Source organism: Engraulis encrasicolus, chromosome 2 (assembly GCF_034702125.1).
Source record: "Engraulis encrasicolus isolate BLACKSEA-1 chromosome 2, IST_EnEncr_1.0, whole genome shotgun sequence".
NCBI lineage: Eukaryota > Metazoa > Chordata > Actinopteri > Clupeiformes > Engraulidae > Engraulis > Engraulis encrasicolus.
This window is the reverse complement of record NC_085858.1, coordinates 52,691,304-52,717,137: the sequence shown is the minus strand read 5'-3', so window position 1 is coordinate 52,717,137 and position 25,834 is coordinate 52,691,304. Positions and strand designations below refer to the sequence as shown.

The 25,834-nt window shown below is 43.3% G+C and overlaps 2 protein-coding genes across 2 annotated transcripts; one reads left to right on the top strand and one right to left on the bottom strand.

The window, feature by feature from the left end:
* The first annotated feature begins 452 nt into the window (after positions 1-452).
* jpt1b (Jupiter microtubule associated homolog 1b) lies at positions 453-9,642 on the top strand. The gene is made up of 5 exons (XM_063191299.1): positions 453-663; positions 2,831-2,970; positions 5,716-5,852; positions 7,284-7,311; positions 9,046-9,642. Exons 1-5 carry the CDS (start codon positions 608-610, stop codon positions 9,159-9,161), a joined length of 477 nt encoding a protein of 158 aa, XP_063047369.1. The 5' UTR covers positions 453-607; the 3' UTR covers positions 9,162-9,642.
* Positions 9,643-15,474: 5,832 nt separating this feature from the next.
* Positions 15,475-23,845, bottom strand: tescb (tescalcin b). Its single transcript, XM_063191288.1, has 8 exons — positions 23,536-23,845; positions 20,802-20,871; positions 20,422-20,502; positions 19,868-20,010; positions 18,954-19,015; positions 17,668-17,775; positions 16,978-17,025; positions 15,475-15,641 (listed from the first exon to the last, which is right to left on the bottom strand). Exons 1-8 carry the CDS (start codon positions 23,597-23,599, stop codon positions 15,564-15,566), a joined length of 654 nt encoding a protein of 217 aa, XP_063047358.1. The 5' UTR covers positions 23,600-23,845; the 3' UTR covers positions 15,475-15,563.
* Positions 23,846-25,834: the final 1,989 nt, after the last annotated feature.

Here is a 25,834-nt window from a genome sequence, read left to right as displayed (position 1 = left end):
AATTGTATAATTAATTCATGTTGCATTGTCCGCTCTGATATCCCATATTGCTGTTCTAGCCTACTAATTAACAGGTGGGTCTTATGTACTATGAATATTCTGTCATATCAAATTGAAAGCCTGTTTTAGGGTGAAAACATGTGCTGTGCTTATATTTGTGTGGCTGTGCTTTTCATGAATTCTTTGGGTGGTGCAGAGCACCCAAACATCGTGCAGCCTTGATCCTTTTGCAATTAATGTTAATATGCGATTAATGTTAAGTCCACATATGCATGCAGCACAATCCGTTTTTGTCATTGTACAGTGTAACCAAAGGGATGCTCTGGGTTTGATTTTGGTATCCAGCGTCTTTGAACGATGGAATATTGTCCAATCACAGAGGGCATTCCTCGGTTCTGACCAACCAAATAGTCTGGAATTCGTGTGGGCAGGGACATTTGTGCAGTAGGGTAAAGCAAAGTTATATGAACGAACGACGCTGCTGTGCTCAGATTACACATAAGCTGGAGTCGGGTGGAGTCCATGCGGAATTTGAGGAGAACGGATTTACAATTTAAAAGATAGCTAATTTCTAGATTTGGTAGCATTAGGGCTTGTAATTGACATCATGACGACCACCACCACCTTCCAAGGAATGGAACCTGGTTCAAAAAGTAGCTCCAGGTAAATTAATAAATTCTGAAACAAACAAAAGAAAATGGTAGCCAGGGCTAACACTATCCTTTTGAGTTTTACTTCAGAAGACTTAACGTTAACGATAACTGATAATGTTTTCCTCAGGAATTTGATTTACACCGTTTACTTGATTACGGGCTGCTCGTGGGGGTAGCGTATTAAAAGAAGACGATTTTGTTCATGTGCTGGCGATGCGTGCGAAGTGCTTTGACGTACAACTTCTTTCCATCTTTTTTTTCTTTTCCTCTTTGATCCAACCCTTATTTCACACTCTGACTATTCCAAGCTGATCCAAATATAATGTAGTGCTCCCTTTGGACAAAGCCATGAGAAAAATAGAGGAACTGTTTTCCTCATCAAATGGCAATGCCATGGCCTGATAGTAACTCGTTCTTCGATTGATGACTTTTTTAGGGAAAAGAAATGGCAAGGTAGTCTCTTGCCAATGCTCAATAAATCAAGAAGAAAGTGGTATTTCACGCGAAAATAACATTTCGTTCCAATATCCGAAACTTCTACGATTAATTTGAGAAGAGTTGAGCTACAGAATGCCTCCTTTGATCTGTAATAAAACCTGAGGTGATAAAAGCTCGGCTAACTGATGGATGTCCCAAGGATCATGAATGTTGGCCATCCTCTGTGCCTCCACCTTCTTTGCTGTGGTTCTACTGACCTCGTTCTGCTCGCTAACTAGCCTGCTAGCTGTCATTTTAGCAACAATCAACTGTCATCCTGCTCTTAACCTATTTCCCCCCATCCTATGTCAACCTTGAAGTATCTTTGATTATTTGGCTTGGCGTGATCATTCAACAGTTTGAAGCTGACTAGTATTACATATTTTTAGTCTGTCGAGTGTGGGCAAGATCTGAGCGCTTAAGTCCTTGATACAATATAACGTTTTATGTATTTTATCAGATCAAGTATATGAATATGAAAATGTGATTTGTAAAACTTGACACTTTGAGATCCCTGCTTTCCACATGTGGTGCAAGCTAATCCAATGATGGGCTGTTTTCGCCATAGGGGATTTAGGATGCCTCCGCGTCTTCTTGACTCAATAATTGTGTCCTTTAGAATACACTACGCTGAAGTAAAGTTCCGAGATGTTAAGTGTTTTTATGCATTCCTGGCCTGGCATGTGAAGCTGCCTCCAGCAGTTGAGATGTAGGTCGAGCTTACTTGCTCGGTAATACAAACTCGCAACGTTAGGGTATTCATTATAGGTTTGATGAAACATTCGAAATCTAGTTATTCTTGAAACTACCACCCGCATGAGATATAGTCCTGTTGATATTCATCACAGCATTATGAAATTTGTCGCTGTGTCGGTGAGAAGTAATGTCGTTTCATTGTGGGGTGGGGTCTGGAAAATGGCTTTTCTGCTTTCCCTCTGGTTAAGCTCGCGCTGTTCTAAGGTTCTATTCGGCCCGGTTCGTGCATTTTTGCTGTTGCTCACAGCATAGTGACAAACGCCCGCTGGTTTTGCGTCTTAATTTTTGGTAGCATTTTTAGTCCTTGTTCAAAATGATGGACATCACGATATGGTGGAAAGTTGAAGCATGCCTCATTCGGACAGCTGCTTCGCGTCAGCTGCCGGCTGGATGGGAAGAGGAGGGGAGGGGTAACGAACTGAAGCACAAAAATGTCCTTGTGGTGGCACCAGCAGCTCCAGTATTAAAATACAATAGTGCCAAAATGTCGAAAGTCTTTATTTTTCACTCTTTTCTATAATGGGGAATTCATTGTTTTCTCCCCCTTGTGGACGACAAGAATGGACGCCATCGGCTTCGACTCAGTGCTTGGGAATTTCTGATTGGCTGCCCACTAGTTAGCAGACGGGGTCGGCTTTAGTCAGTAGGTTGAAATAGTGTGTGTCTGTCTGGTGGAGGCGAGGGGCTTAAGGAAGCAGACCCTTCCCGTCAGGGATCCGGCTCAGCAGTTAAAGCAGTGTTGCCATGTGTGTGTGTGTGCACTGTGTCTGTCTCTGTGTGTTCAGCTTGCATTTGTGCCTGTCTTTTCTTTTTTCCCCTGCAGTGTAACCACTTTGGTATGCCTCTCCCACACGGAAGGAAGGCATGCTCTCACTGTGGGCTGGTGTGGCCCTGTGAAAGGGCTATTATTATTGATCATTGATTATATCTTTTGTCTTGGACAGGGTGTTGAGGCCCCCCGGTGGTGCCTCGAACATATGCTTCGGTTCAGAAGAGGAGAAACCCGTCCGGAAGAACAAGATGGCCTCTAACATCTTTGCCGGACCCGACGACCCTCATGCTCACCGCAGGAACAACCCACCAAGTAGGCCTTAGTACACACACACACTACCCTTCCTTAGCCCGGTAACTGTGTCCTGGTACCGGTCTTTGACCCCATCTTGGTAACTTGGACCTGCCATTCCTGTAATAACCCTTCCCTTTACTTACAAACACAAGACCTCCGTCCACCATGTTCCCTCAGCACAGTCTGTGACTGTGACCCCTGTGTTGGTACCTGTAACTGTTGTCAGCTGCGTGACATCCTGTTCACCTGTCCTGTTTTACCCTCATCAGGTGCTCACCTGCTTTTCCAGTGTTGCTGGTATTCTGAACTTGACTGCTGGTATTCTGAACATAATAAATTATGTTGTATCTCCCGGGCCTTCTCATACTCTCACACTCGCTCGCTGTCACTCATTCTCACTCACTCTCTCTCTCTCTCTCTCTCTCTCTCTCTCTCTCTCTCTCTCTCTCTCTGACACACACAGTGTGGTGTTTGTGTTTGTCCTGGTTATCAAGTCTACTCCCCCTCCCTCCTCCCATGTAAAGTTATGAGGTAGTATTTATCATGGAACTTCCTCTGTGTATTACAGTTGGCGCAGTGTTGTGTTTAGAGAACAGGATTTGCTTACAAAAGGCCTTCTGCATGGCTCCCTTCCCCTCAGTTGCCCGCGCTGGGCCTACCCTGTGCTGAGGGTCTGGACTTACTTGAGGAATGAAATGAATAGTAGTTTGATCATTTGGGGGGGGGGGGGTATTCTTGACCTCTGTCGTCATGTTGAAGTGGCAGGTTAATTTCGCCCTACCAAGTCAAAAGGCAGTAACTAGCCCACCTATTTTAGTTCAGACTCTGGAAAATTGATTTCATGGCACCTCCCTCCATTGTCTTGAGACCATATATCATCTTGCTCCTTGTCATTGATAAAGCAGACAAGACAATTACCACTAGTTTACACAATCATTGGACAGGTGAAGCACACTGTGTGCTGATGGCAGAGTAAGAAGTTTAGGATTGTTTTTACTGTATAGAATGCACAAAGCTATTTGTTTCACACTTCCTGTAATGGTTGAGGTGAAGTGAAATGAATCTGGCCCCAAAACGTGTTATGGTATAGCTTCGGCGGTAGTGACATTCATATAGTCAAGGCCTGTTCAGAAAAGAACCCCATTGTGCTTGTGTATTTCAAGAGGATCCCAGAGTGTTTGCTTTTTGCGTCCTTGGGTACAGTCTGTGGTTAAACGTCTCCTGGCATGCAGAGAGAGCACCTTAGGGCTCCTCCTCTCTTCTCGTCTCCCAGGAGACTTATCCGTATCAACCTCCCAGTGGGTGCTGAGCCGATCAGACCAGCAGGAGTCATGTGAGGGATGCAACGGTGATATTAACGGCGGAGAGGGAGAAATTGAGAGGGAGAGAGGACGAGAGGGAGAAATGGATAGAGCGAGCCTTATGGCTGGAGGTAGTTAGTATGAAGGAGCTGATTGTTTTGCCAGAGTCACTCGCCTGCCTCCTCACAATAAGTTAACTTCATTAGTCCGGGGCCGGACTGCATGGCGTGAATGGGGCCTCTTGTGGATGTGGATGTCTCTTCCCCTTCCTTCCCTTGTGCTGTTTGTATACTCCTTTAGGGGGGTTGAAGGACCCGACAACACTGCAGTATGGTGGGACACGCTGTACTTCCGTGATGGACAGACTGAGTGAGACTGACAGAGGGAGAGGGGTAGGCAGACATAGGGGGCGAGAGAGGGGGCAGATGGCTCATTTGTGTCAGTTGTTGGGTGTTTGAATTGTGTCTTGAGCGTGATTTATGGACTGACTGGCCTCTGCTCTGCTCTCTGTCAGGATGTGGTGTTTGGGAATAGGATTTGATGACCACAACACGAGTCATCGTGTGTGTGTGTCTCTCTCTCTCTCCACCTCTCTCTCTCTCTCTCTCTCTCTCTCTCTCTGTCTCTCTCTCTCTCTCTCTCTCTCTCTCTCTCTCTCTCTCTCTCTGTGTCTCTGTCTGTGTATCTGTCTCTGCCTCTGATGGAGGTGGGGACTGGGGAGGGGCAGGGTTAGGGTATTTTTTATGAGGTGGGGGTTTTCTGGCACATAAAGGAAATGAGAGCCGTGCAGAAGGGGCCTCTGCAGGATGAATCAGTCAGACATCATCCCCCACCACCTACACACACACGCGCACACACACACGCTGATGTCAACATGACTGGTCTGGTGTGTGCAGCACCCCCTCTTAAGCCTTCTCAAGTTTTGGGATACACACGCAAGAGGGCACAGCAGCACTCCTTTAGACTTAGCAATGAATGTTGACTCAGTTGGTTTCGGTTGAAAGAGATGTGAGTGAGTACTATGTGTGTACTGTGTGCACTTACTAGGGAACTTCTCTTGAGCCTTGGTGTGGGATTTGGTTGTGCATGTCTGTGGGATTAGGTGCCAGCACGCTTATTTGTGTAAGAAGTGTGTGTGGCTTGGAATGATCCGTACAGCTACATCGACATGTGTGGGTGTGTTTTGTGTTGGTGTACTGATGTCTGCTTGTGTGTTTCATTATTGCGTGCGTGCGTGCGTGCGTGCGCACACGTGTGAGTGAGGGAGCAGGTTGCTAAGGAGGGGCCCTTACTTGAACCTAACCTAGTCTGTCAGGACACATTTGTGTGTGTGCGTGTGCGCACATGCGCTTAAAAGGGACCTTTGTTTGAACCTGTGTGTGTGTGTGTGTGTGTGTGTGTGTGTGTGTGTGTGTGTGTGTGTGTTTATATCATAACACCTCATGTCTGTCTGTGTGTGCAGGTGGAGAGGCGAGTGGGGTGCTGTGTGGAGAGTCGTCTGCCCCGTTGAGACGCTGCCCCCAGAGCCCCATCTACACCGAGCTGGCACCGCCACCCGCACCCGAGCCAGAACCCTCGCCCTCTCGCAGAATTAACAAGGTCAGAAGCTAACCACACTCTCCTTCACACACTCACACGCTGTCCTTGAGTCTCTCTTCATACTATACTCTTGTCTGTCTCTTTCTTTCTTTCTTTCTTTCTTTCTTTCTTTCTCTCTCCTTCTCTCCTTGTCATTGACTTGTTTTTGTCCTCGACACACTCACTCTCTCTCTCTCTCTCTCTCTCTCTCTCTCTCTCTCTCTCTCTCTCTCTCTCTCTCTCTCGTCCTTGACTCTGTCTTCCTTGTGCCTCTGCCTCCCAGCTGGATGCTGCTGTCTTGGCTGACTGCATCTCATGTACTCCCCCAGGCCAATAAGACTCTAGCAGGTCCCGTCGTAGCTAATCTGCTACAGCATGACGTGTAGCCTGTTAAACCTGATGGGGAGTCACGTCAGGCATTGCATGTCATTGCTGGGGTATTATAATTTATGGAGTTGACATGGCATGTTTGGTTGTTACAGAGAACATGTCACTGTAATATTGCGGTTAGTACAACTGCAGAGTTGCAACATCAGCCTGGCAGTCGTAACTCACAGACAGAGCTTGGGTTTGGCAATGGTCCCATAGACGGGAGGTTCTCAGAGTTGGAGATCAATGGGGGCATCTATCAAATGCCGCAGTATACTCTCGGACAGGGCTACAAGCCTTTTGAAAGGTGCATGTATAGCGGTGGTATAGCAACATTTTACGTAGGATCCCCATTTTACGAGTAGATGAATAGGCTGGGACAGTCAGACTGATTTGAACGTGAAACTTCTGTGTTGTGTTTGCAAGTGGTGCAGGCATCACAGTGTGGTTTTGTACATGAAATTCACTCCATGTGGTGTAGGCCTATACTGAATCCTGACAAGGCCTCAGCGCCAAACAATGACACACTGACTGAGGAAATTGCTTTTGTGGACGGAAGTTGCTCTGTGTGTGTGTGTGTTTTGTGTGTAGGTTTTGGATAAAATTCCTTGTTGTGCCAAACCCAAAGCCTGGATACCCTCAAGGCTGTTCTCTCTCTGCTTTAGAAACAGTAATTTCACTCCTCAGATCTCTGATGTTGTGGGGATGATAATTACACTGTCTCTCGTCCGTACAGGCCCTCGTGGAGAAGATATGTTTGATGATTACCACTGTAGACTGTTGTAAAAATACTGCTTTTAACCGAAAAAACAACACAAGAGCAAACCAAGTGTTTGGGGGGCGTAACACGGCGTTAAAGATATACCCTTGAAAACAACAGCAGGTCTGGTTTAGACACAAGATTGTGAGTTGTGAGCGTTCTAGCGGGCAGCAGGCTCGCTGAAATCTGGGTCACCCGACCAGCCATAAGAGGGCCGTCACACAAAATGCTGAGATAACATGTGGGTGTCTTGGCATGCCGACTGTCACTGGTATGCCGCTCGCTCAGACAATGACACTCTGCTCTCACTTCTTGTCTTGCAGGTTGAAGACCAGCAGCAGCCTAACGACGGTGAGTGATTTTATTTATTATTTTTTAAACATAATTTTCTATCGCGTTGCCATCTTAGCACACCACCGTTGTTACAACGGACAACACATAATACCAGGGTAGCTGGGAGGGGCGGGGCAAGGGGTCAGTTGTCCCAGGCCCAGGGAGAGGGGGTCTCCCCATTACATTGTATGTATAGAGTGGGGGGCTGGCTGTTCAGATGACTTTGTCCCAGGCCTGGCCAAAGCTCTCAGCAGCCCTGCCCTAAATTCACATCAGAACCTAGGCAGCCAAGGGCCTGGTGTGGAGAAGCTGGATAGGGCACCAATATCTCTTAGTAAATTTAAGATGTATACAAAACATTTTGTCCTTAAAAGTTCTTATTCACCCTTAAACATGAACATAAATGGAAGTTAAGACGGAGTGTTTCTTGGCCTTGGACGCCTCATCCATTGGCGCAGTACAGATGTCTGCAAAGAAATGTCCTTAGAAGCTCTAGTCACGCTAAATCATAAACAAAATCATTAATTCAAGTTCACACAGTGTTTGAGAGGCACATGCGTCTTGGCTTTGGACGCCTGTGTGAAAAGGCCTCATCCGTTGGCACGGTACTGCACACGCTCTGACTGGGATTAATGTGCCGTTTTAAGATCAGCAGCGAGCTGAGCATTCCTTTCTTTAAACGGCGCTGCATGACACCCATTCGAAAATTATTATACTAATGAAAGACTTTGGGTAAGCAATGTCTCTCGCTCGCTCGCATGTGCTCTCTCTCTCTCTCTCTCTCTCTCTCTCTCTCCTCCTGTTTCTTCTTTCGCATTGCTGCGTGTGTAAAACGGCGCAAAACCACAAGGATGAGTTTACACTAAACAGCCACGGTTAGAACACAAGACTGTAATTTTCTGGCATTCTTGTGCCCCATTGGTGATATTTAATATTAATTTTAGCAGCAACTTTGCCGTCTTGTCTGTAGTCTCTCTCTCGTCTGGTGACTCCCTACTTGGATCCTCCACCCTGACCAAAGTACTTTTCCATGTGTGTGCTTCCGCGATGTGCAGAATGCATTGAGAAGCCAGCTGGTGTGTGTGTGTGTGTGTGCGTGCTGTAAGAGGCCAACCTAAACAAAAGCACAAGGCCATGCATATGAGATGTGGTGGGGACTGCTCTGCTCTACTCTGCCTTGCCTTGTGCTTTGGGAGTGGCAGGGTCACAGCCGTCCCCCACTCTCCCATACACACGCACGCACACACGCATACACACACACATACACACACACTCCCTCACACTGCTCTATAGCTACTTTTTTCATTATACGTGTGGTTGCTTTGTTCCTCTCCTTCAATCAATACAAACATAATGTTTACTCAAGCAAGAAATGTGTTAAATTGAAGGCCAGCCTTATATGAAGACGGCAAAATGCTAAGTACTGGTTGTGGCAGATATGCAGAAACATTTCTACATTTAAAACTAGGGCTTTATTGGCGTTTCATTGGAACTTCAGTTGGATACAACTTATGGTGTTTTCGTTAAGGTGGACGTTGCTGTTTCATGCAAATTTTTTGTTGCTATTTTTAAAAATGGTAAGTTATTGCTTATATGATGATACCACACCTGCGAACACACAGACACGGAAGGACGTAGTCAGACAAGGGCGCGCACACACACACACACACACACACACACACACACACACACACACACACATCTGCGCACAGTGTGGGCTAATGTGACATTGCTTGCTTGTCTTTTTCTCAGATGGGGAGGAGGAAGTGACCAATAACAACGAGGAGAGCTCCGAGAGCTCGGCCGCCCCTGCCCCCACAGGCAGGAGAAACCCCCCTGGGGGAAAGTCCTCAGTCATCCTGGGCTGAGGAGATCCCCCTCCACACTCCCTACTTTTCTTCGGTTGTTTGTTTTGATTTCTTTTCATTTTTTTGTATCTGATTACTTTTTTATTTGTTTTCATTTATGTAAAAATAATCGCCATGCTTTCTTTTTTCTTCCCCCAAGCTTACCTCTTGAGCTTAACAGGGATGTGATTGTCCTGCACTCTCGTTTTCACATTTTTTTCTATCAAAACGAAAAGAGAAAAAAAAAAGAAGAAAGAAAAAGAGCAGAACCGACCGTTGACATGCACTTTATGTTTGTCTCTCTTCCCCCCACGTCAGCTTGTCCTGCGCAGCACAACGGATACACACATGAAACATACACACACAGAGACACAGCAGCCTGAGCACTCCTCCCTCAGTCTGTCTCCCCTCTTGCCCCGCTGTGTGAACGTGTCCCGAAAGAAAAATTTTTGTTGCGCAAAAAAAGTTTCTAAGTACAATAAAGATTGATTATAAAATTGCACCCGTTTGTACAGTTGTTTCTGTATGTGCATGTGTGTCACTTGCCCAGACTGAAAAATAGCAGCAGACTCGTAGCACTGGGGTCTGCTCCCCAGACAGTTGGACTTGCAGCTGTACCTTGGCCTGTAAAATTTGTTGGCAAGTTGCCCCAGAGACTAGGATGGGGATGTGGGTTGGGGGGTTGAGGCTCTTATTTTAGGAGTCTGAGCTACAGTGCTTCACACAGATACTGGAGTAATATCGTTACACATCATTTTGAGAAAAAAATCTTGGCCAATGTCCTACACGGCCTCTTGTGTTGGGTTGAGACACACAAGTTACAGTACATTTAAGTGGCTGTTAGCTGACGAAAACACAGTTCAGCTGACTGCTGGTTGCTCAGCTAAGCAGTTTGGTTCAGGGGGAAGCGTCATCCCAACTCTTGACCTGTTCTGTGATTAGTAGTAGAAGGGTCGATGTTGGCCTTTAATCTTTTCTACAAATCTGTGTGTCCGTGACCCACTTGTAGTTTCTTGAATGACGGACATTTAGGTTAATGACTGGGGTTTTGCGGGCTATAAGCTTCTTATACTGGGACTAAGAAATGACTGGGAGGAGAGGCAGGAAGAAACCTTGGCTTCTCCAGTTAACAATGGAAAAAATATCGCAGAGGGAAATTGGCATGGAAAATGTTACACATCCTTTTGTCCATCTAAGGCTGCGAAAGCTTTCCAGCCGGAGAAATGCATCATCACAGTCGAGACGCCTGACCTATAAATGATGTTTTATCATCAGGAACCGATTGCTAGGTAATGGCATGGCTATCTCCCAAAGCCTTGGAATGGTGAAAGGCTGGAGATTCGAGATGGATAAGGCATATCAATGCAGCCACGAACTATTAAAGATGACCGATGTCCTTTTGAACAATACTTTACAAATTCTATATTTTTAGAAAAGTAGGGGTGAAAAAAAATCACATTTCAGCATGCATATCTTCTTTTTAAAGCTGTAATGGTAAGATTCGAGGTTGATTAGATGTTCGTAGAAGCACAGTCACACACTACCCATTAGTGATGTTACTTTTTAAAAAACAGGGACACTGTACAGCAACTGGATTTGTTTTTTTTTTCCACAAATTATGACTGCAGTGACCGGAATCGATGTAGGTCGCAGACCAATTTTGGATGCATAATACATGTTAACGGTCAGTAAATAATTCAGGGTGGAGAAGAGGCCTCTAAAATACAGACCCTAATGATGAGCTCTCCAAAGCCTTGCTGTTCAGGATGGGAGACTCTTGGATGGTACTGTAGTCCCATAAACTACCTACCTATACTACTGGCTTCTGCATTCAGAGCCATTTCGGACTAATTGGGGGCCCTAGGCAAAGAGGGCCTTGGTGGTATTGTGTACATTCTCACTCGTTCGTGTCCTGAGTTGTTCTTCTCCTTAGACTATTGGGGAGGCAATGTCACACCCACCAAGTAGTCATTTGAATGCAAGTGTTCAGTCTTACCAGTCATGAGTAGGGGAGGGCTCTCAGATCGGGGCCCTAGGCCTTGTTTGCTTGTAGCTTGTGACCGGCCTGAATGCAGTACACTAAAGTTTTGGAGAAAAGTAAATGATGTTCCACTTAAACTGTGGTCTCATCCATGTGAAAAGTAAGTAAGTAAGGCTTGAGGTTATGGGGGCTAAATGTGCCTAGTTTCACCGCATTAAGCCCCAGTGTGAATGGAATGGCCAATAATAGGAACTATGCTGATAACGAGCTTCCTTTTGATAACAGTTTTGGCTCAGCAGTTCCATCTGACCAGTTGGTGCCAGATCCAATGGAATATGTAGTGTAATGCAATGTAAAGGAAAACTGAGCAAAAACAGGAAGGGGGAGATATAAATTCAGCCACAGCCCACCTACCATAAAAATCAATATAAATACATATGCAATAATCCAGTCCATCTTTAATGCATTACTTTCTTGCTCTGCAATCAATCAAGCTGGGGTTGGTAAGAAAGCAAAAATCTCTGGAGAGATCCTGTAATGACTTAAGCCTCAGCCAGATGACACCGCAACGCGGGTTTTTTTGAATCCGAGTTGCAATAAAGTTGCAACCATACAGCATGTTTCAGTAAAAGATCATGTCCTAATGACAACGACAGGCTTGCTTCAGAATACACATTTCTTTATGTGAAGTTGTTGAGAACAAAAGTATTCGCTAATGGCCGTGATCGCCCACTCTTATCATGCAAATGACCTGTCATGCAGGGAGTCCACCAGTCTCTGACAGTGCCAGAAAGTTTCACATTTTTTTAACAGACCCAGCGAATTTTGTTTTCGATCTACAGACATATGCCATGGCTTGTTTAAAAGCTGAAGATCTTAGCTTTTTATTACTAAAAACGATACATGTCTAGCCTCTCCCATTCCGAAGTTATGTCCATTTTAAGCGACGGATAGTTTAACAAAAAATAGCGTCATTTCCCCCCTTTGTAAAAAGCGAAAGACGGTTTTATTATGCGCTTTACTCTCCGCAAGCGCGTACATAGCAGATTCAGAATATCAGAATGTGCAAGCTGCATAATTGAACATTACTATATGCCACAGAGACAAGTTAGATACAACAACAGACTGTACTGAATCATGCTGCTTAGCACCATGCTTCGTGAGTTGCTCTTACAAGAATAAGCATGCATGCTGCAACTTCTGGAATATTTTGGAAGACATTAGAACAATCACCAGGGAGTTTACAGTCTACATAACTGGTTGGCCCTCACGAAGTTGTAAGTCTGATGTATTTACTCCTTTCATTAGTTAAGTATGATGTTTTGTATGCAGGAGTAGCATGTCAAGTTACTAAAGGAATTTCTTATCCCAACATGTGTACTAGCATTTGCTGCTAACCGACTTATTTTCAAAACCAGCATCGCATAGTTGTTATTTTTCATTATGCTGAAGTGAGTGCTACGTGGAAAAATAGGCTACCAGCTTTGCGCACCTTGTGTAGCTTGTGGAGTGACTAGAGTAGCGAATCATTGCCATTTAGGCATCTGTTGATTGTGTTCTACACTTTATGCTGCTTTTTTTTAATTTGAGAAGTTTAAACTAAGGTGTTGAATACCAATACCGGGCAGGTATTTCTCCCTCCTCTGGAGGCTGCTGCGCGCTCACCGCTTCTCCTTCTCTTTCTGCCCATTACGCCTGTTTCAACTAGTGACATATACATAATATGCATTGCTGATAACTGTTTGGGTGCGCAGTTAAAAGATAATATGAAGCTTTGCTTCGTGTTAGTCAGGGTTTTTTTTAAAGATTTTGAACACGAGTGACCCACACTGGGCAGTTTGAAACGTAAAATATTGACCGTGGTAGAAATGAAAGAGTCTCCACAGTCCACACAAACAGTTGTCTGATGATGCCATTGTGCATGGAATTATAGTGATCACTGTGAAGATACCTCACTGTTTTTGGCCATGTGGCTGTGACGCAGATGTAAACAAATCCGTTTCGCCTGTAACAATGGCAACGCAAAGGCCTGCGTTACTCGATTTTCGCACTCTGGAACCCATTATTCAAAAAACTCGTTTTGTGCCACGTTTCTGGTGGGTTTCATATGGTTAACCCAGGGGAACGTTGTCACTGGCATAGAAAATCGTTCCCATGTAGCTGGCCCCTTAGTAAACACTTGCAGGCGCCAAACAGATAATAGGAAATTATTTCATAGTTTTGAAATAGTAAAGGTATTGTTAACCCTAGACTGCATTTAAATTTGTCTGCACATCTGCACAACTAGTGTTTCTCAACAGGGGCTGTACAATGTTGAGGGGGATTGAGAGGGATAGTAGCTGGCAAGGGGTGCATTAAGGGGGGCATTGGCAGGCTTATGATGTGGTCAATGGGGCGTTGGGAGGCATTTATTCAAAAAAGGTTGAGAACCACTGTTCTAAACATCTCCCATGGTTAACGCCCCCTTTCTAGGTAAAGAAAAAGTAAGACGTGCATTCATTTCAACATGAAGAAGGGTAACAATCAAACTTAAGACCTCTTAAGGAATGTAACGAAGACCCATTTCTGGGCCATCTTTTTCCCTGGGCCCAGGACAACTGACCTGGCTATCATGACTGCAAGTCTCTTCCAAACTTTGGTCTGTCAAACTAATACTGTCAGCCCGTTTCTCAGAGGGAGATGCAAAGGGCGTGTCTAGCTCACATTTATGAAATGCCTCCATATGCTTGTGGTGAAGCTACAGTGGATCAGACACACCACCAATTCCCTCACTCACCTGTTAACTGAACTGGTGTGTCATTCACTTGCACATGCCTCACTGAGACACTTGAAATGCTTGTGCCATCATCAGGAATCATGTTGAAGTAAAAGAAAAACGACTTCATTGACATGTCACATTTCATTGAATTTATTACCACTTGGTAACAGCATGTAATCACACTACAGGTGTGAAGTTCAAGCTACAATCTTCCCTTTCAAATAGCAAACTTCTTAGGCACAGCCAGTCATATCTCTAACAGTCACTGGTTATCCTGAACCAGTACTGTAGTAGGTATAAAAAATTACAGAATATTCTTATATGCCTCTTTTCCACTGCCGGTTTTCTGGTAGGCCTACAGCTCGACACAACATGACTCGGCCGCCACTTTTTGCTTTACGATTGAGCTGTGTCGTACCTATTCGAAAAGCAAAAAGTGGCAGCCGAGTCAGGCTTTGTCGAGCTGTAAGCCTACAAAAAAACAACAGTGGAAAAGAGGCACTAGTGTATCAATTTTCTATTGCATTTTTAACATGGTAGCTTAAATATAGCCTTTGGTGGAGTATGAACAAGCACATCACATTTTGAAATAGAATCTATATCTATATACAATAACTGCATAGATACGGTATGTGCGTTATTGCTTAAAGAATATATATTACGCCATACCTACTCATGCATAGGCTATGTAAAATGTATTTCAGAAGCGTAAGTGCAATTTTAAAATGAGACTAATTGACTTTTCATAAGCGTCCAGACATTCTTTGGTGATGCTGTTACTATGGGAAGCCTCGGCCCAGAACAGATTTATAGGAAGCATTCAATTGATTATTGCTGTTTTCTGAAGCTTATACAGTATCTGAATCCAACATCATTGTCTTAACATACTGTCACTTTTGAACATGGACATTCAAGACAATGAATATCAGACTTCATGGTATAACTTTTACAGACAAACAAATGGGGAGACCGAGAGGTATACCTTCTGAGGTAACCAGTCTGCGTCTCTAAAGGCGAATGTTGCCCTCTTGAGGACAATAAGATGAACTGAAGAAATGCAGCTGCGTTCTTGCAGATTCCATTTGAAGCAGCAGCTGCTGCTACTAAATTAAGGCAATCGCACTGTGTGTGCGCGCATGTGTGCATGCTTGTGTGTAATTATGTGCACTAACACACATAAATAGCAAGATGAAGTTATTTTGAGCAAGATTACATTGTATAATTCCTTAAAAATGCTTCAAGTACATATCTGTCAGATTAGATATCAAAAATATTAGTCATCCACTCCTGCCATAACTGATGGGAGTATGTTGACTAGTCTATTGTGTCTATGCATCATAACAGATATCCTACACACCCACTATTGTAAAGTTAGTTACCATGCATGACTTTTCTCCATCAGTAGCCATATTTACATCAACACTTTTTTTTTCAATTAAATACATAAACTGATTAAATATGCCTCATGCAAACAGCCAAATAATATCTGTCAATATAAACAGCTTAACATTGTAAACTGATTATATTAGGTGGTTTAGAGTAGGCCTACCGTTAAAATTATTTAACAAGGAAACTGCTCATGCAGTGCTCTCAAATTCTTTTCATCCTACTATATTTAATCAGTTTCGAAGAAAAGTGTCCGTCTAAACACGGCTATTGTCACCAGGTGAAAGTACAGAGGAGATCACTTGCAGAGGATGGTGGTGTCCACATTCAAGAAGCGTATGTGCATCTTAGACTCAATCTCAATCCCCTTCAAGATCTGGACAGGCAAAGACAAACATTTTCAGCAGTTATTACAAACAGACTTCAATAGCATGGCTTACATCAGTGGTTCCCAACCTATGGGTCGCGACCCAACCTATGGGTCACAAAAGATCCACGGAGGGTCGCGAAGCCCTCTTGATTTTAAGGGGTTTCATTTTAATACCATATGTAGCCCATGTTGAATAAATGACAAAATGCCTAGAAGCAACAACATTTAAGTGCTACATTAAACATTTATTCTGTTTTTTGAAAAAAGACGAATTGAGGAATAAAATGATAACTAAATTGAGTTTTCGCAGGAAACAGAGCGTAGGCTATCGAGTGACTCCCTCTCATGCGGGCGCTGGGTCACCAAAGCTTACAATGGTAAAAATATGGGTCCCTGAAGAACAAGGTTGGGAACCACTGGCTTACATGCCGTAACTTCAGATGGTGAGAAAAAAGGGAAGCTTTCGTGTCCACGCGGTCCATGCACATTCAAAATGGTAGTTAAAAGAAACCTAGCCTGGCTTCCACAACTGCAAGCCTCTTCAAGACTTAAATCTGGCTAGGCAAACCATCTACAACAGTTCTGATTGCCTCCAAAAAAGAGAATCAATCAATTTTGAGCATTTCCAAAAGCTCAATGGGCGCGTTTAAGGCAAAGACACACCATTTGAGTTGGTGGTCTAACTGGTTGAAGCTTCAGCCAGTAGTTTACAGGGGCCTTTCATGAATGCAAGCTGGACACTTTGCACCTCCCACAGAGAAAAGCTGTTGATGGTTTGCCAGGTCAGATTAAAGTCTCAAAGAGACTTGCAGTTGCAACAGCCTGGCTAAAAGAAACCAGACTTGTGCCTCCTATTGTAAGTTACTTTGGAGACGAGTCTCCTAAATATAATGTAGACCAACTGAGTTGTGTAAATTGCCACATAGAATTTACGTGGTTGATAAAGCCATACTAAAAAGATCTGGGCTATATAAAACTAAGTGATTCACATATGGACAACACAATTATTATGGCGTATACAATAAAAAAGGCCCATGCATCATTTTCCTCATACACTTGTATAAGGCGAACACATCCGATGTACTGCAACATATAAACATTGTATGGAATTTGTATGAGTGCTTACTTATAAGGCACATACTATTTCTTTTTCCCCCTGTATAAAGTTTGTATAGCCATGTAAGTTCACATATCTTTTTCCTGCTGGTACAGCTGAATTATACTTGATTTCTGTGGTTTTAAAACCAATTATATGGATAAACCAATCACCTGAGTAAACTCTTCAGAACAATTACAACACATACTGTAGTTGTATATGGACTTTCATAGCAATTTTGCAAACCTTCAAAAAATGTTCAAAGGTGATCCCCTCATAGAACTCATCAGGCTCCTAAAGAGAAAGAGAAAGGAGGAGTCACCAAAACAATACACATGATAATTTCAGGAAGTGAATGACACTCAAATAAATCTAGAATGACCCAACTGTTCCGTTTAGAGGTCAATCAAAGGGCAGTGTAAATGATACTTCTCTATGAATTCCGATGGCCCCATTTGACTAGCATAGTTCATCACTAATCTACTCTACTACTGTATTCAAAGGTCCAGTGTGTGTTTTTAGTGGTTTATTTCCAGTATGTACACTGCCCATTAGACCAGTTTTGGTATCTTTTCATCAGCCCTGATTCCTTTCAAATCAGAGAATGAACCAACAGTTCCTGTTTTTATGTACAAGGGGTCAAGCAAAAGACACCAAACCAGTCCCGCTCATGGCTCAAATGGCTAGGGACACTTGACTGTTGCGCCAGAAAGCCACTTTCAATTCCGGCTCCAGGTCATTTCCTGATCCTTCCCTGTCTCCCGCGCCCAATTACTATCCTGTCTCTGAGGTCGTTTCCCGATCCTTTCCCATGCCTCTCTCCCCACTCATTTCCTGTCTCTCTCTGTTTTATATAAAATCTTGAAAGAAAACAACTTTCCTGTCAAATAAAGCCAAGCCCAGTAAGTAAATGAATGAAATAAAAAGACACTATACCATGTGGCCCATGGAGATGCTGGCCACCTCCAACATGGCAGCGTCTGCGATGCCTTTGGCCGTCTCCCTGCCCAGAGCACCGCTACGAGACAACAACTCCTCCACCACCTGCAGAGGACACAGAGTAGAGTGCTGTAGTGTAGAGTAGAGTGGTGTAGTATAGAGTAGAATTAAGTGGAGCAGAGTAGGGCAGAGCACAGCAGCCAACAACTCCTCCACCACCTGAAAGTAGGACACAGAGAAGAGTGCTGTAGTGTAGAATAGGGTAATCAAGTAGAGCGAAGCAGAGCAGAGACGTCTCCCTTTCCACGACGAGTTGTATAAAGTAGAAGTACAAGTACTTTTATGGATATAATTACAACACCAGTAGTATGATATTACATGGTTGCAGCTATGTAACGTCATACTACTAGTGTTGATATTACATCTGTATCAGTACCTCTACTTCTACTTTATACATCTACAAGACAACAACTCCTCCACCACCTGTGGAGGACCTACACCAGATCAGAGTACAGTATTTAGTTTAGAGGAGAGTGGTGCGGTGTTGAGAAGGATCTCCCTGCCCAGGGCATCACTACGCCGCAGCAGCCCCAAACACACCAGGGGAGAGTAGTGGAAAGTACAATATTTAGAGTGGTGTAGAGTAGAGTAGTGAGGTGGAGAGGTGGACAGTACAGCAGAGTAGTGTATGGAACAGTAAAATAGAGAGTCATTTTTGACATTGGCTACGTTTAGATGACGTTTCTAATACAGAATTAATCATTCAGAATGAAATAGTTTTGCAGAGTTTACTTTGATCTTTCATTTAATTCCGAATTGTGAAGTGTTTGCATGACATTTTCAAAGTGGAATTAAGCTTTATTCACAATTAAATTGAGTTAATTCCGAATTAAATGTCTCATGTAAACGTGCCAACTGTGAAGCAGAACAGTGCAGTGCAAGGTATTGTAAAGAATAGTAGTAGAATGTAAAGTAGATACTTTAAAGAAGCCCAACACACCCCAGCCAAGGACCCAGATAAGGACCTAACTCACACACTAAGTTCAAATAGGAATTGGTCATTGCTCTGTTCAATGTCAATGCACTCCGTTATAGTTTTAACATTTGTGTGTCCGTCTGGTGTCACACACAAACACAAACACACGCACACACACATACACACACGCACACACACACATACACACACACACACACACGCACACACACGCACGCATGCACGCACGCACACATGCAATATCAGGTTGATCAGAGAACTGAAGTGGAGAATGAGGAAGTTGGCTCACATGTCTGTATTCTTGTAGCGTTATGGTTCCATCGCTGTCTGTGTCGTGCATGTTGAACAAAACTGAAGTAAGATAAAAACAAAAGCATGTCAGTGCAAGTTGGGTGGTTGGTTTTACAGAGCGTGTGAATCTCTTGCACCACACGGTAGGCTTACTGCAAAGGTATCAGTCCCAGATTCATACGTGTAAAATCTTCCCACTGCTACTGACCAAACGTATAGCTCAGACAAACGTTGAAGGTCAGTTACTCAAAATAAAAAGATCTATCAGCTAGCGTTTTTTTAATTTTATTTTTGACTTTGTGTTACTGTGTTTGCAAGAAAATTTGTCAGGGGACTGATGTCTATGTGACTGTCTTCGACAACCATACAGTAGGTTCCCGTGCTCATCTTAGAATAGAATAGAATAGAATAGAATTCCTCTTATTGTCACTATTCACATGTACAATTTCCACGATAAAAACGAAATGATGTTAATTAGAGAGTCACTTAGAGAGTCGATTTAACATCGTCTACAGTGTATTTGGTCCAGTACTCTCTAGGTGTTGAATTAACACTAAATTTAACAGTAAAGACTAAAACGTAATGTGTTTTAAAGCACTCACTTCAGTGTAGACATTAAAAGGATATACTGTACAATATAGTGGGGTATTTACAAAAGTTCTATATAAAGTCTGTGGGATATTTGTATATACAGTATATCAAGGCTCTAAATGAACACCAGCCAACGGGCCAAATGCTGGAGAAATGTCAGTTTGGCTGGTAGAACAGACCAACTTGCTAGCCACTCTGACCCATTAGTGAGCGTGCTTTTGGCTAGTTAGATGAAGTTCTGCTACCGATTTTGGCTAGTGATGAAAAAAGTAAATTTAGAGCCCCCAGGCCTGCTGTATATAGTATACTTGTATGTCTTACATCGCAGTTTGATTCTCCTCAGCTCCTCCCGCTGTTCCTCGCTCATGTGCAGTGATGGCGGCCTGAAGTAGGACATGATGGTCACAAACTCCTCAAAGCCAATCTCCTCCACGCTCCCCTCCTCGCCATGCGAATGGAAGTTTCTAGAGGGAAATAAGGAGAAAAGTAATTTTTGGTAATGTACATGTAACTTAGCTGGTGCCACACATAGGTGTCAATGAGTGGAAAAGGATAGGTCTGCACACTGCTAATTGTGCCCCAGAAATAAAATGTATTTATGTAAAAAATGCAATGTTTCGATCCCCCTGCCCATTTTAATTTGTTTTCTATTCATAAACAGTTAATGATTTACCTGCACTGGTACGGCATTACAAACTATTGGAATACACAGTGTACAATTTTGTTTGTTTATAGCACACACTTTTGTTTGTTTGTCACATAACCCGGTATGGACAATCCAATTTCATCCACACCTCTAAATGAGAGGATATACTGTATGCAGTATGGCGTATCCGGTTGCTCTTCCTAACATCCACTGTGCTGTACAGTCCTACCTTTTGTCGAAGAAGGCCTCTATGATCTCGAATCGGATGGGGTTGCAGGCCAGGTCAGGGATTTTACTGAAGTCATCTCTCCTGCACACCAGTGTTATTACAGAGGGACAAAGTGTATTATTTTAGACACAATATCCTTGACAAATCATAAATCATAAATCAGGATTCCCTTAATGCTCAGTGCTATAACCTACAGAATACATTCTGTATCAAGTGAATCTGCCTTATAGCTTTTGGCCTTCTGAAAGTAAATGGCAGTTCAACTTTTTATCTAACAATCTTCGGTTGGATGTAAACAGCTGAAAGTGCCCAGGACATGGCCCAGTCTAAAACCATGGCAACTAATGGCTGCACAGTCAGACACTGAGGGGGCTGCCTACCGAAGTGTGTTGCCATTGTGGCTGAGCTGCTTGAAGCGGTGATGCAGATTCCCGATCTGGTCCAGAGAAACTGTAAGGAGGAAGGAGAAGAAGATAACAACTTAAGATTACAATATGCTTTATTATTGTATTATAAATTACAGGCATGAACAATGAAAGGTTTTGTGCTTTAAGAAAAAGTCCCCAGAAAGGGTTGGAAAAGGTAGAAAAAAGGAAAAAGAGACACAGCCGTGAGGAGAACAGAGTTCCTTGGGGGTAGCAGCACACAGACCAGGCTTTGTTGAGAAACACTGAAGGAAAGTCCAAGGTTTTATTGCGGGAGAGTCATGCAAAACCTTTTTAAAAGGCTAAATAAAAGTCTGTGACTCCTTGTTTTCTTTGAAACAGGACTGTGACCAGCTAAGAGATCTTCAAACTTTAAAGGCAATGTCTCTTTAAGGGCCACAAGGTCCAATGAAAAGGTATCATATGACCATACTTTTAGAAAATATTGTCACGTATTGTAGTCTAAACAAATGCTAAATCGTTATGGTGGAATGTGGGTAAACAAGGTGACACAATAAGAACAGAGGATGGAAGGTAGTGTGATGGTGAACTGAAACGGGTAATTCTTGTCATTCTAAGGAACTAGACACAGGTATTCCATTGAACAACTGGCATTCATTGATAAACAAATTCCTTCGCCCCCAGCTTGTATATCGGTAAATTCCCAACGGCTTTCTGTCTCAACACTATTCAGTAACCTGGGATATTTTCATCCTCCAACTCATGTAGCCCTGTGAATTATGATGGTATATTAAGGCCACATTTGTCACATCAGATACATTCTTCTTCAAATAGAATCATATTCAATTGCTAATATAAAAAAACAAAGGCCTAGCTGAAATTCACAAAACAAACATTTGAAAAGTCCAGTATGTTTGCTCATTTGCATATTTGACTGAGCAAACCTATCAATGACATTGGACCTAACCATATTGTTTTGGAAAGCAAGATTAAATGTAAAATCAATAATGTGAAGGGCCCCATTTTAAGTCATAAGTTTGTTATCAATGTATACACCATTGCCAAACAGTGAGGGTGGGACCCTGTCCAAATCAATATTTTATATGAGTTGTCAACAGTATTATCACCATAAGGGAGGGGGCCAAAGAAGGTGGGAAAGAGGTGGGAATCCTAAGGTCATTATGGAGTGACTAAACTGGGATATGGACCAAACACGCTCTCCCAAATCCCAGAATTGGAGCATATAACGACAGCCTGAAGCCTTCAAAATGAGCAATGCACATCCCATCTCTGCAGTAGCCTACAGAATGGAGAATGTTTAAAGGGGTGGTGGGGTGAGATCCAAAGCCCTTGTCCCCTTGTCCTGACTCTGAGGAAAATGCAGGTGCGTCGAAACGTCAGTCACTTTGTGCACCAAAAACTAAAAAACCTCTAAAAGTATAGTGTGTGCTGTGTGCTCCGGTCATTCCTGGGTCTAGTCACTGAGAAGTAGCCCAGTTTGTCTCTATGATCTACATAGTCAGAATCCAACTTTTCTGTCCAATAAAAAGGCTTAACAGTGCATGTACCATAGACATGAGAACCTCAGCAATATCTAAATACAGAGAGAGAGAGAAGGGAGAAGGAAGGTCTGCAAGGCTGCTTATTCTGCAGTCTTGCAGGAAGAGCCGGAGGAGATAAGGGGGTGGAATATGACAAATGACTAATGCACCATGCCAAGCTGCCTTCAAGAAGCATGCAGAACTCTTAGGTAAACCCCAACCCCCCTCACAAACAATGATTCACACACCCAAGTAAACAGAGATTAGAGAAATATGCTACACATCTGGAGCACTAAAACGTTTTGAGTACACAGCCAAGGTCACTCATTGTTTATGTCTCCTTCCATTAATCCCTGAGCTTGTCCACAGGCCAGGCATAGCCTGCATAGGTGGACCGCAGCCAAATGGAGACCTTTGAGATGGAAACATTATTCAAATGCATGTAAACAAACAGGTGGTTCTCGGCTGGTGAATGGGAGAGGACTATAAACTGTTGTCCATTCTGTAGTGACTTGATTCCTATGAGCTTGAGAACCATTTATCTACTGTAGGCCTATTTATATTTAGAAGACTACACCTTTGTACAACTAGGCTACTGTAGGCTACAACAGCAGTTCATCAAAATGTTTGTCCATAAACACAAGTGACAATTGTGAAATTGCTTCCTACGGGCCCTCTCAACAACACATGTATACGAGGAAATAAAGTTGCGTCATGAATTTTTCAGTATTGCACACCAGTATTGTATAACACCACAGAAGTGCTTCGGTGGAAACCAAAAAGTCCATCTATTATTAATCTCACCAATGAAAGGACATGTTTCCGTACCAATAGTCTGTGTAGGCTACTCTGTATAACAATGTATCAATGAAACTCACAGGAAAACTATATGTTCTGCATCTTAGTTCTACAGTGATGCGACAGCAAAATAGGCTATCAGAAACACTCGTCTTCTAAGCAGCTGACAACGACCTAATTGGGTCACAAATTCTTCGTTTTCTATCGTATTGTTAGACACAGCCAAGGAACTGCGCGGACGAGCATGGGACACGCAATGAAGTTTGACATGACTCAAGGCTTTCCCAAATAACGTTCTTAAAACTGTTTGCTGCAACATGCCATCATAGTCATCAACATAGTCCTCATGATGAGTGACGATAATCTATGAAATGCCCTGCAGTACTCACATCCAGTCTTCTCGGAGAGTTCTCTGTACCTCTGGTCATTGGGTACCGAATGAAATCCTCCCATTATAGCTCGTCTTCTTCCCCGTCAATTTTATGTTAGGATATGGTGCCCAATAAAGACACCTTCTCGCCCTTGCTTCGACAACGAAGGAGTTTCACTTCCTTGTGTTGTGCCTGTTTAGCAATTACACGTCTGCAGTGCAATGACAAACAGTGTTGTGGTTACAAGTGAATAGAGATGCACACACTCTTCACTCGGCAGCAGCAGCAGCACAGGTTTGGCGACCTCCCCACGGTCCTACAGCACTTCGCTAAAAAACGACCAGACAACACACCCATGCAGGTAGGTTAGACAATTGTAGGTGAGCCAAACAAGTTGTGCTCAGGTTACATGATGACACCTATCCTGATTAAAGAATCTCGAGGTGGATTCATTACCCAAACGGTGAGAGACCCAACGAGCACTGCGCCAGTGGATTCTGAATCCCCAGCATCTGTCGCAGTTGCTGGCTCAGGTAGGCTACTGATCGGTGACGTCTGGTGGGACCCCCAGAACAGAGCTCCTGCTCTATCTCTATCAGTAGCCTCGCAGACACGCGCGCGCGTCACACCAAAATATAGGACCAACATCAAGGTCAAAACCAAGAATCTAATATAGACAAGGACAAATATGTACAATGTAAACGTAGGCCTATTAGTGACAGCAATAACTCATTGTGTTATTATTATTGCAGAAGTAAAGAAACAGTCCTGTTCCAGAAAAGTCTTCCCAGTTGCTTAGAAGTGCCAAAACTATGAGGGACTGAATGGCCGTCGTGTAGCCTACATATTTTTGATTGGCTCATACTCACAATTTTGCTCTAATTATCATGATTCAGTTACACCTCTCACATCCATTTCTGGCCAACATTTTTGCCAACATTTTGTCAAAATGTAGTAGCCTACCGGCTAGCAAAATGTCTGGATATTGTTTGCCATTTCAGAAATACTGTAAGGACTCAATACACATTAGGCCCATGCTAGATATGATATGACCAACAAATCACAAAGCAGGTTGTTCTAACATGATAAGCCTACTCCCCAGACAATAGGAATATTGAATATATAATTGAATTAAACAGAGCTGAATGGAATGACCTCTCCCTTTATTGACATTGTGAAAGAATGGCACAGTATTGGATAGGATAGCCACCTGCTCCAGCATATCCAGAGAGTGAGAGAGAGAGAGAGAGAGAGAGAGAGAGAGAGAGAGAGAGTTGTTATCCTCCTGTGAATATACTGTATATCATAAACAGGGGCAGACTAACTGGGCTAATGGCACAAATACACCAGAAGGGACTTGAGTGATACTGGCGATGGAAGTAATTGACTTAATATGGAGTTGCTGGTGACAGAAGCGACAACAGCGATTTGGGCGACAAGAGGTGAGTGAGAAAGTAAAAGTCCTGCTCCCATGCAGTATTTTATTTACCTCCTTAAACCAGCTTGTGGGGAATTTAAGTGGGATGGACGAGATTATAAAAGTCAATCTTGGTAAGAGATTCATTTTAATAATTTCAGCTCTGGCCCAGAGAGACATAGGTAACACAGGTGATTTCACTTAGCTCAGGAATCTGTCTGATGATAAGTATAAGTACGCTACCTTTTGTGGATCAGGTGTTTCACTGAATTGGCTCAAGCAAATATGGCATCGTTTTCTACTTTCTGAACCTAGGAGGCCCGTCCCTGTCTATAACAGAGGTAGAGATATGAATAGCGATGTGACAATTACACAAAGGGTCTCCAACTTGGCCTGCCAAGCCATAGGGCCCCCTGTATAGCCTGCCATATAGGGCCCCCACCACACCCCGGGCCCTGGGCGCAGGGGCAAATGCCCTGCTGTATGTAATTGTGAAAATAGGCTATAAATATGAGGAAACTGCAGTGGCTGCAGAGGTTTGGCTAGATGTGACAGATACTAAATGCTAAATAAATAAAATAAAAAATGAATAAAAGATGATGCCTGGCCAGCTAATGCAACATAATGGAGCAGCATATTCAAACCTGGCCAAATTGGTCTAATTTCAGGCCAAGAGCAAAGCTAAGAAAACACACACACACACACACACACACACACACACACACACACACACACACACACACACACACACACACACACACACACACTTAAAGAACATTTAACTTGGCAAGCGTGCCATATTCATTGTGCTAACAATCTGACCATAATCCTTTTACACAAAAACATGAGTCAGCATGATGCTCCATCATATACTGTAAACCACATGATGGCTTTAGGTCA

Excerpts from the sequence above, each read along its gene's own strand:
- jpt1b (XM_063191299.1), top strand. The coding sequence starts at position 608 with ATGACGACCACCACCACCTTCCAAGGAATGGAACCTGGTTCAAAAAGT. Across the intron at positions 664-2,830 it reads GGTTCAAAAAGTAGCTCCAG|GGTGTTGAGGCCCCCCGGTG; the intron begins GTAAATTAATAA and ends TGTCTTGGACAG. Across the intron at positions 2,971-5,715 it reads CCGCAGGAACAACCCACCAA|GTGGAGAGGCGAGTGGGGTG; the intron begins GTAGGCCTTAGT and ends CTGTGTGTGCAG.
- tescb (XM_063191288.1), bottom strand. The coding sequence starts at position 23,599 with ATGGGAGGATTTCATTCGGTACCCAATGACCAGAGGTACAGAGAACTC. Across the intron at positions 20,503-20,801 it reads CACAATGGCAACACACTTCG|GAGAGATGACTTCAGTAAAA; the intron begins GTAGGCAGCCCC and ends ACTGGTGTGCAG. Across the intron at positions 20,011-20,421 it reads GAGGCCTTCTTCGACAAAAG|AAACTTCCATTCGCATGGCG; the intron begins GTAGGACTGTAC and ends ATTTCCCTCTAG.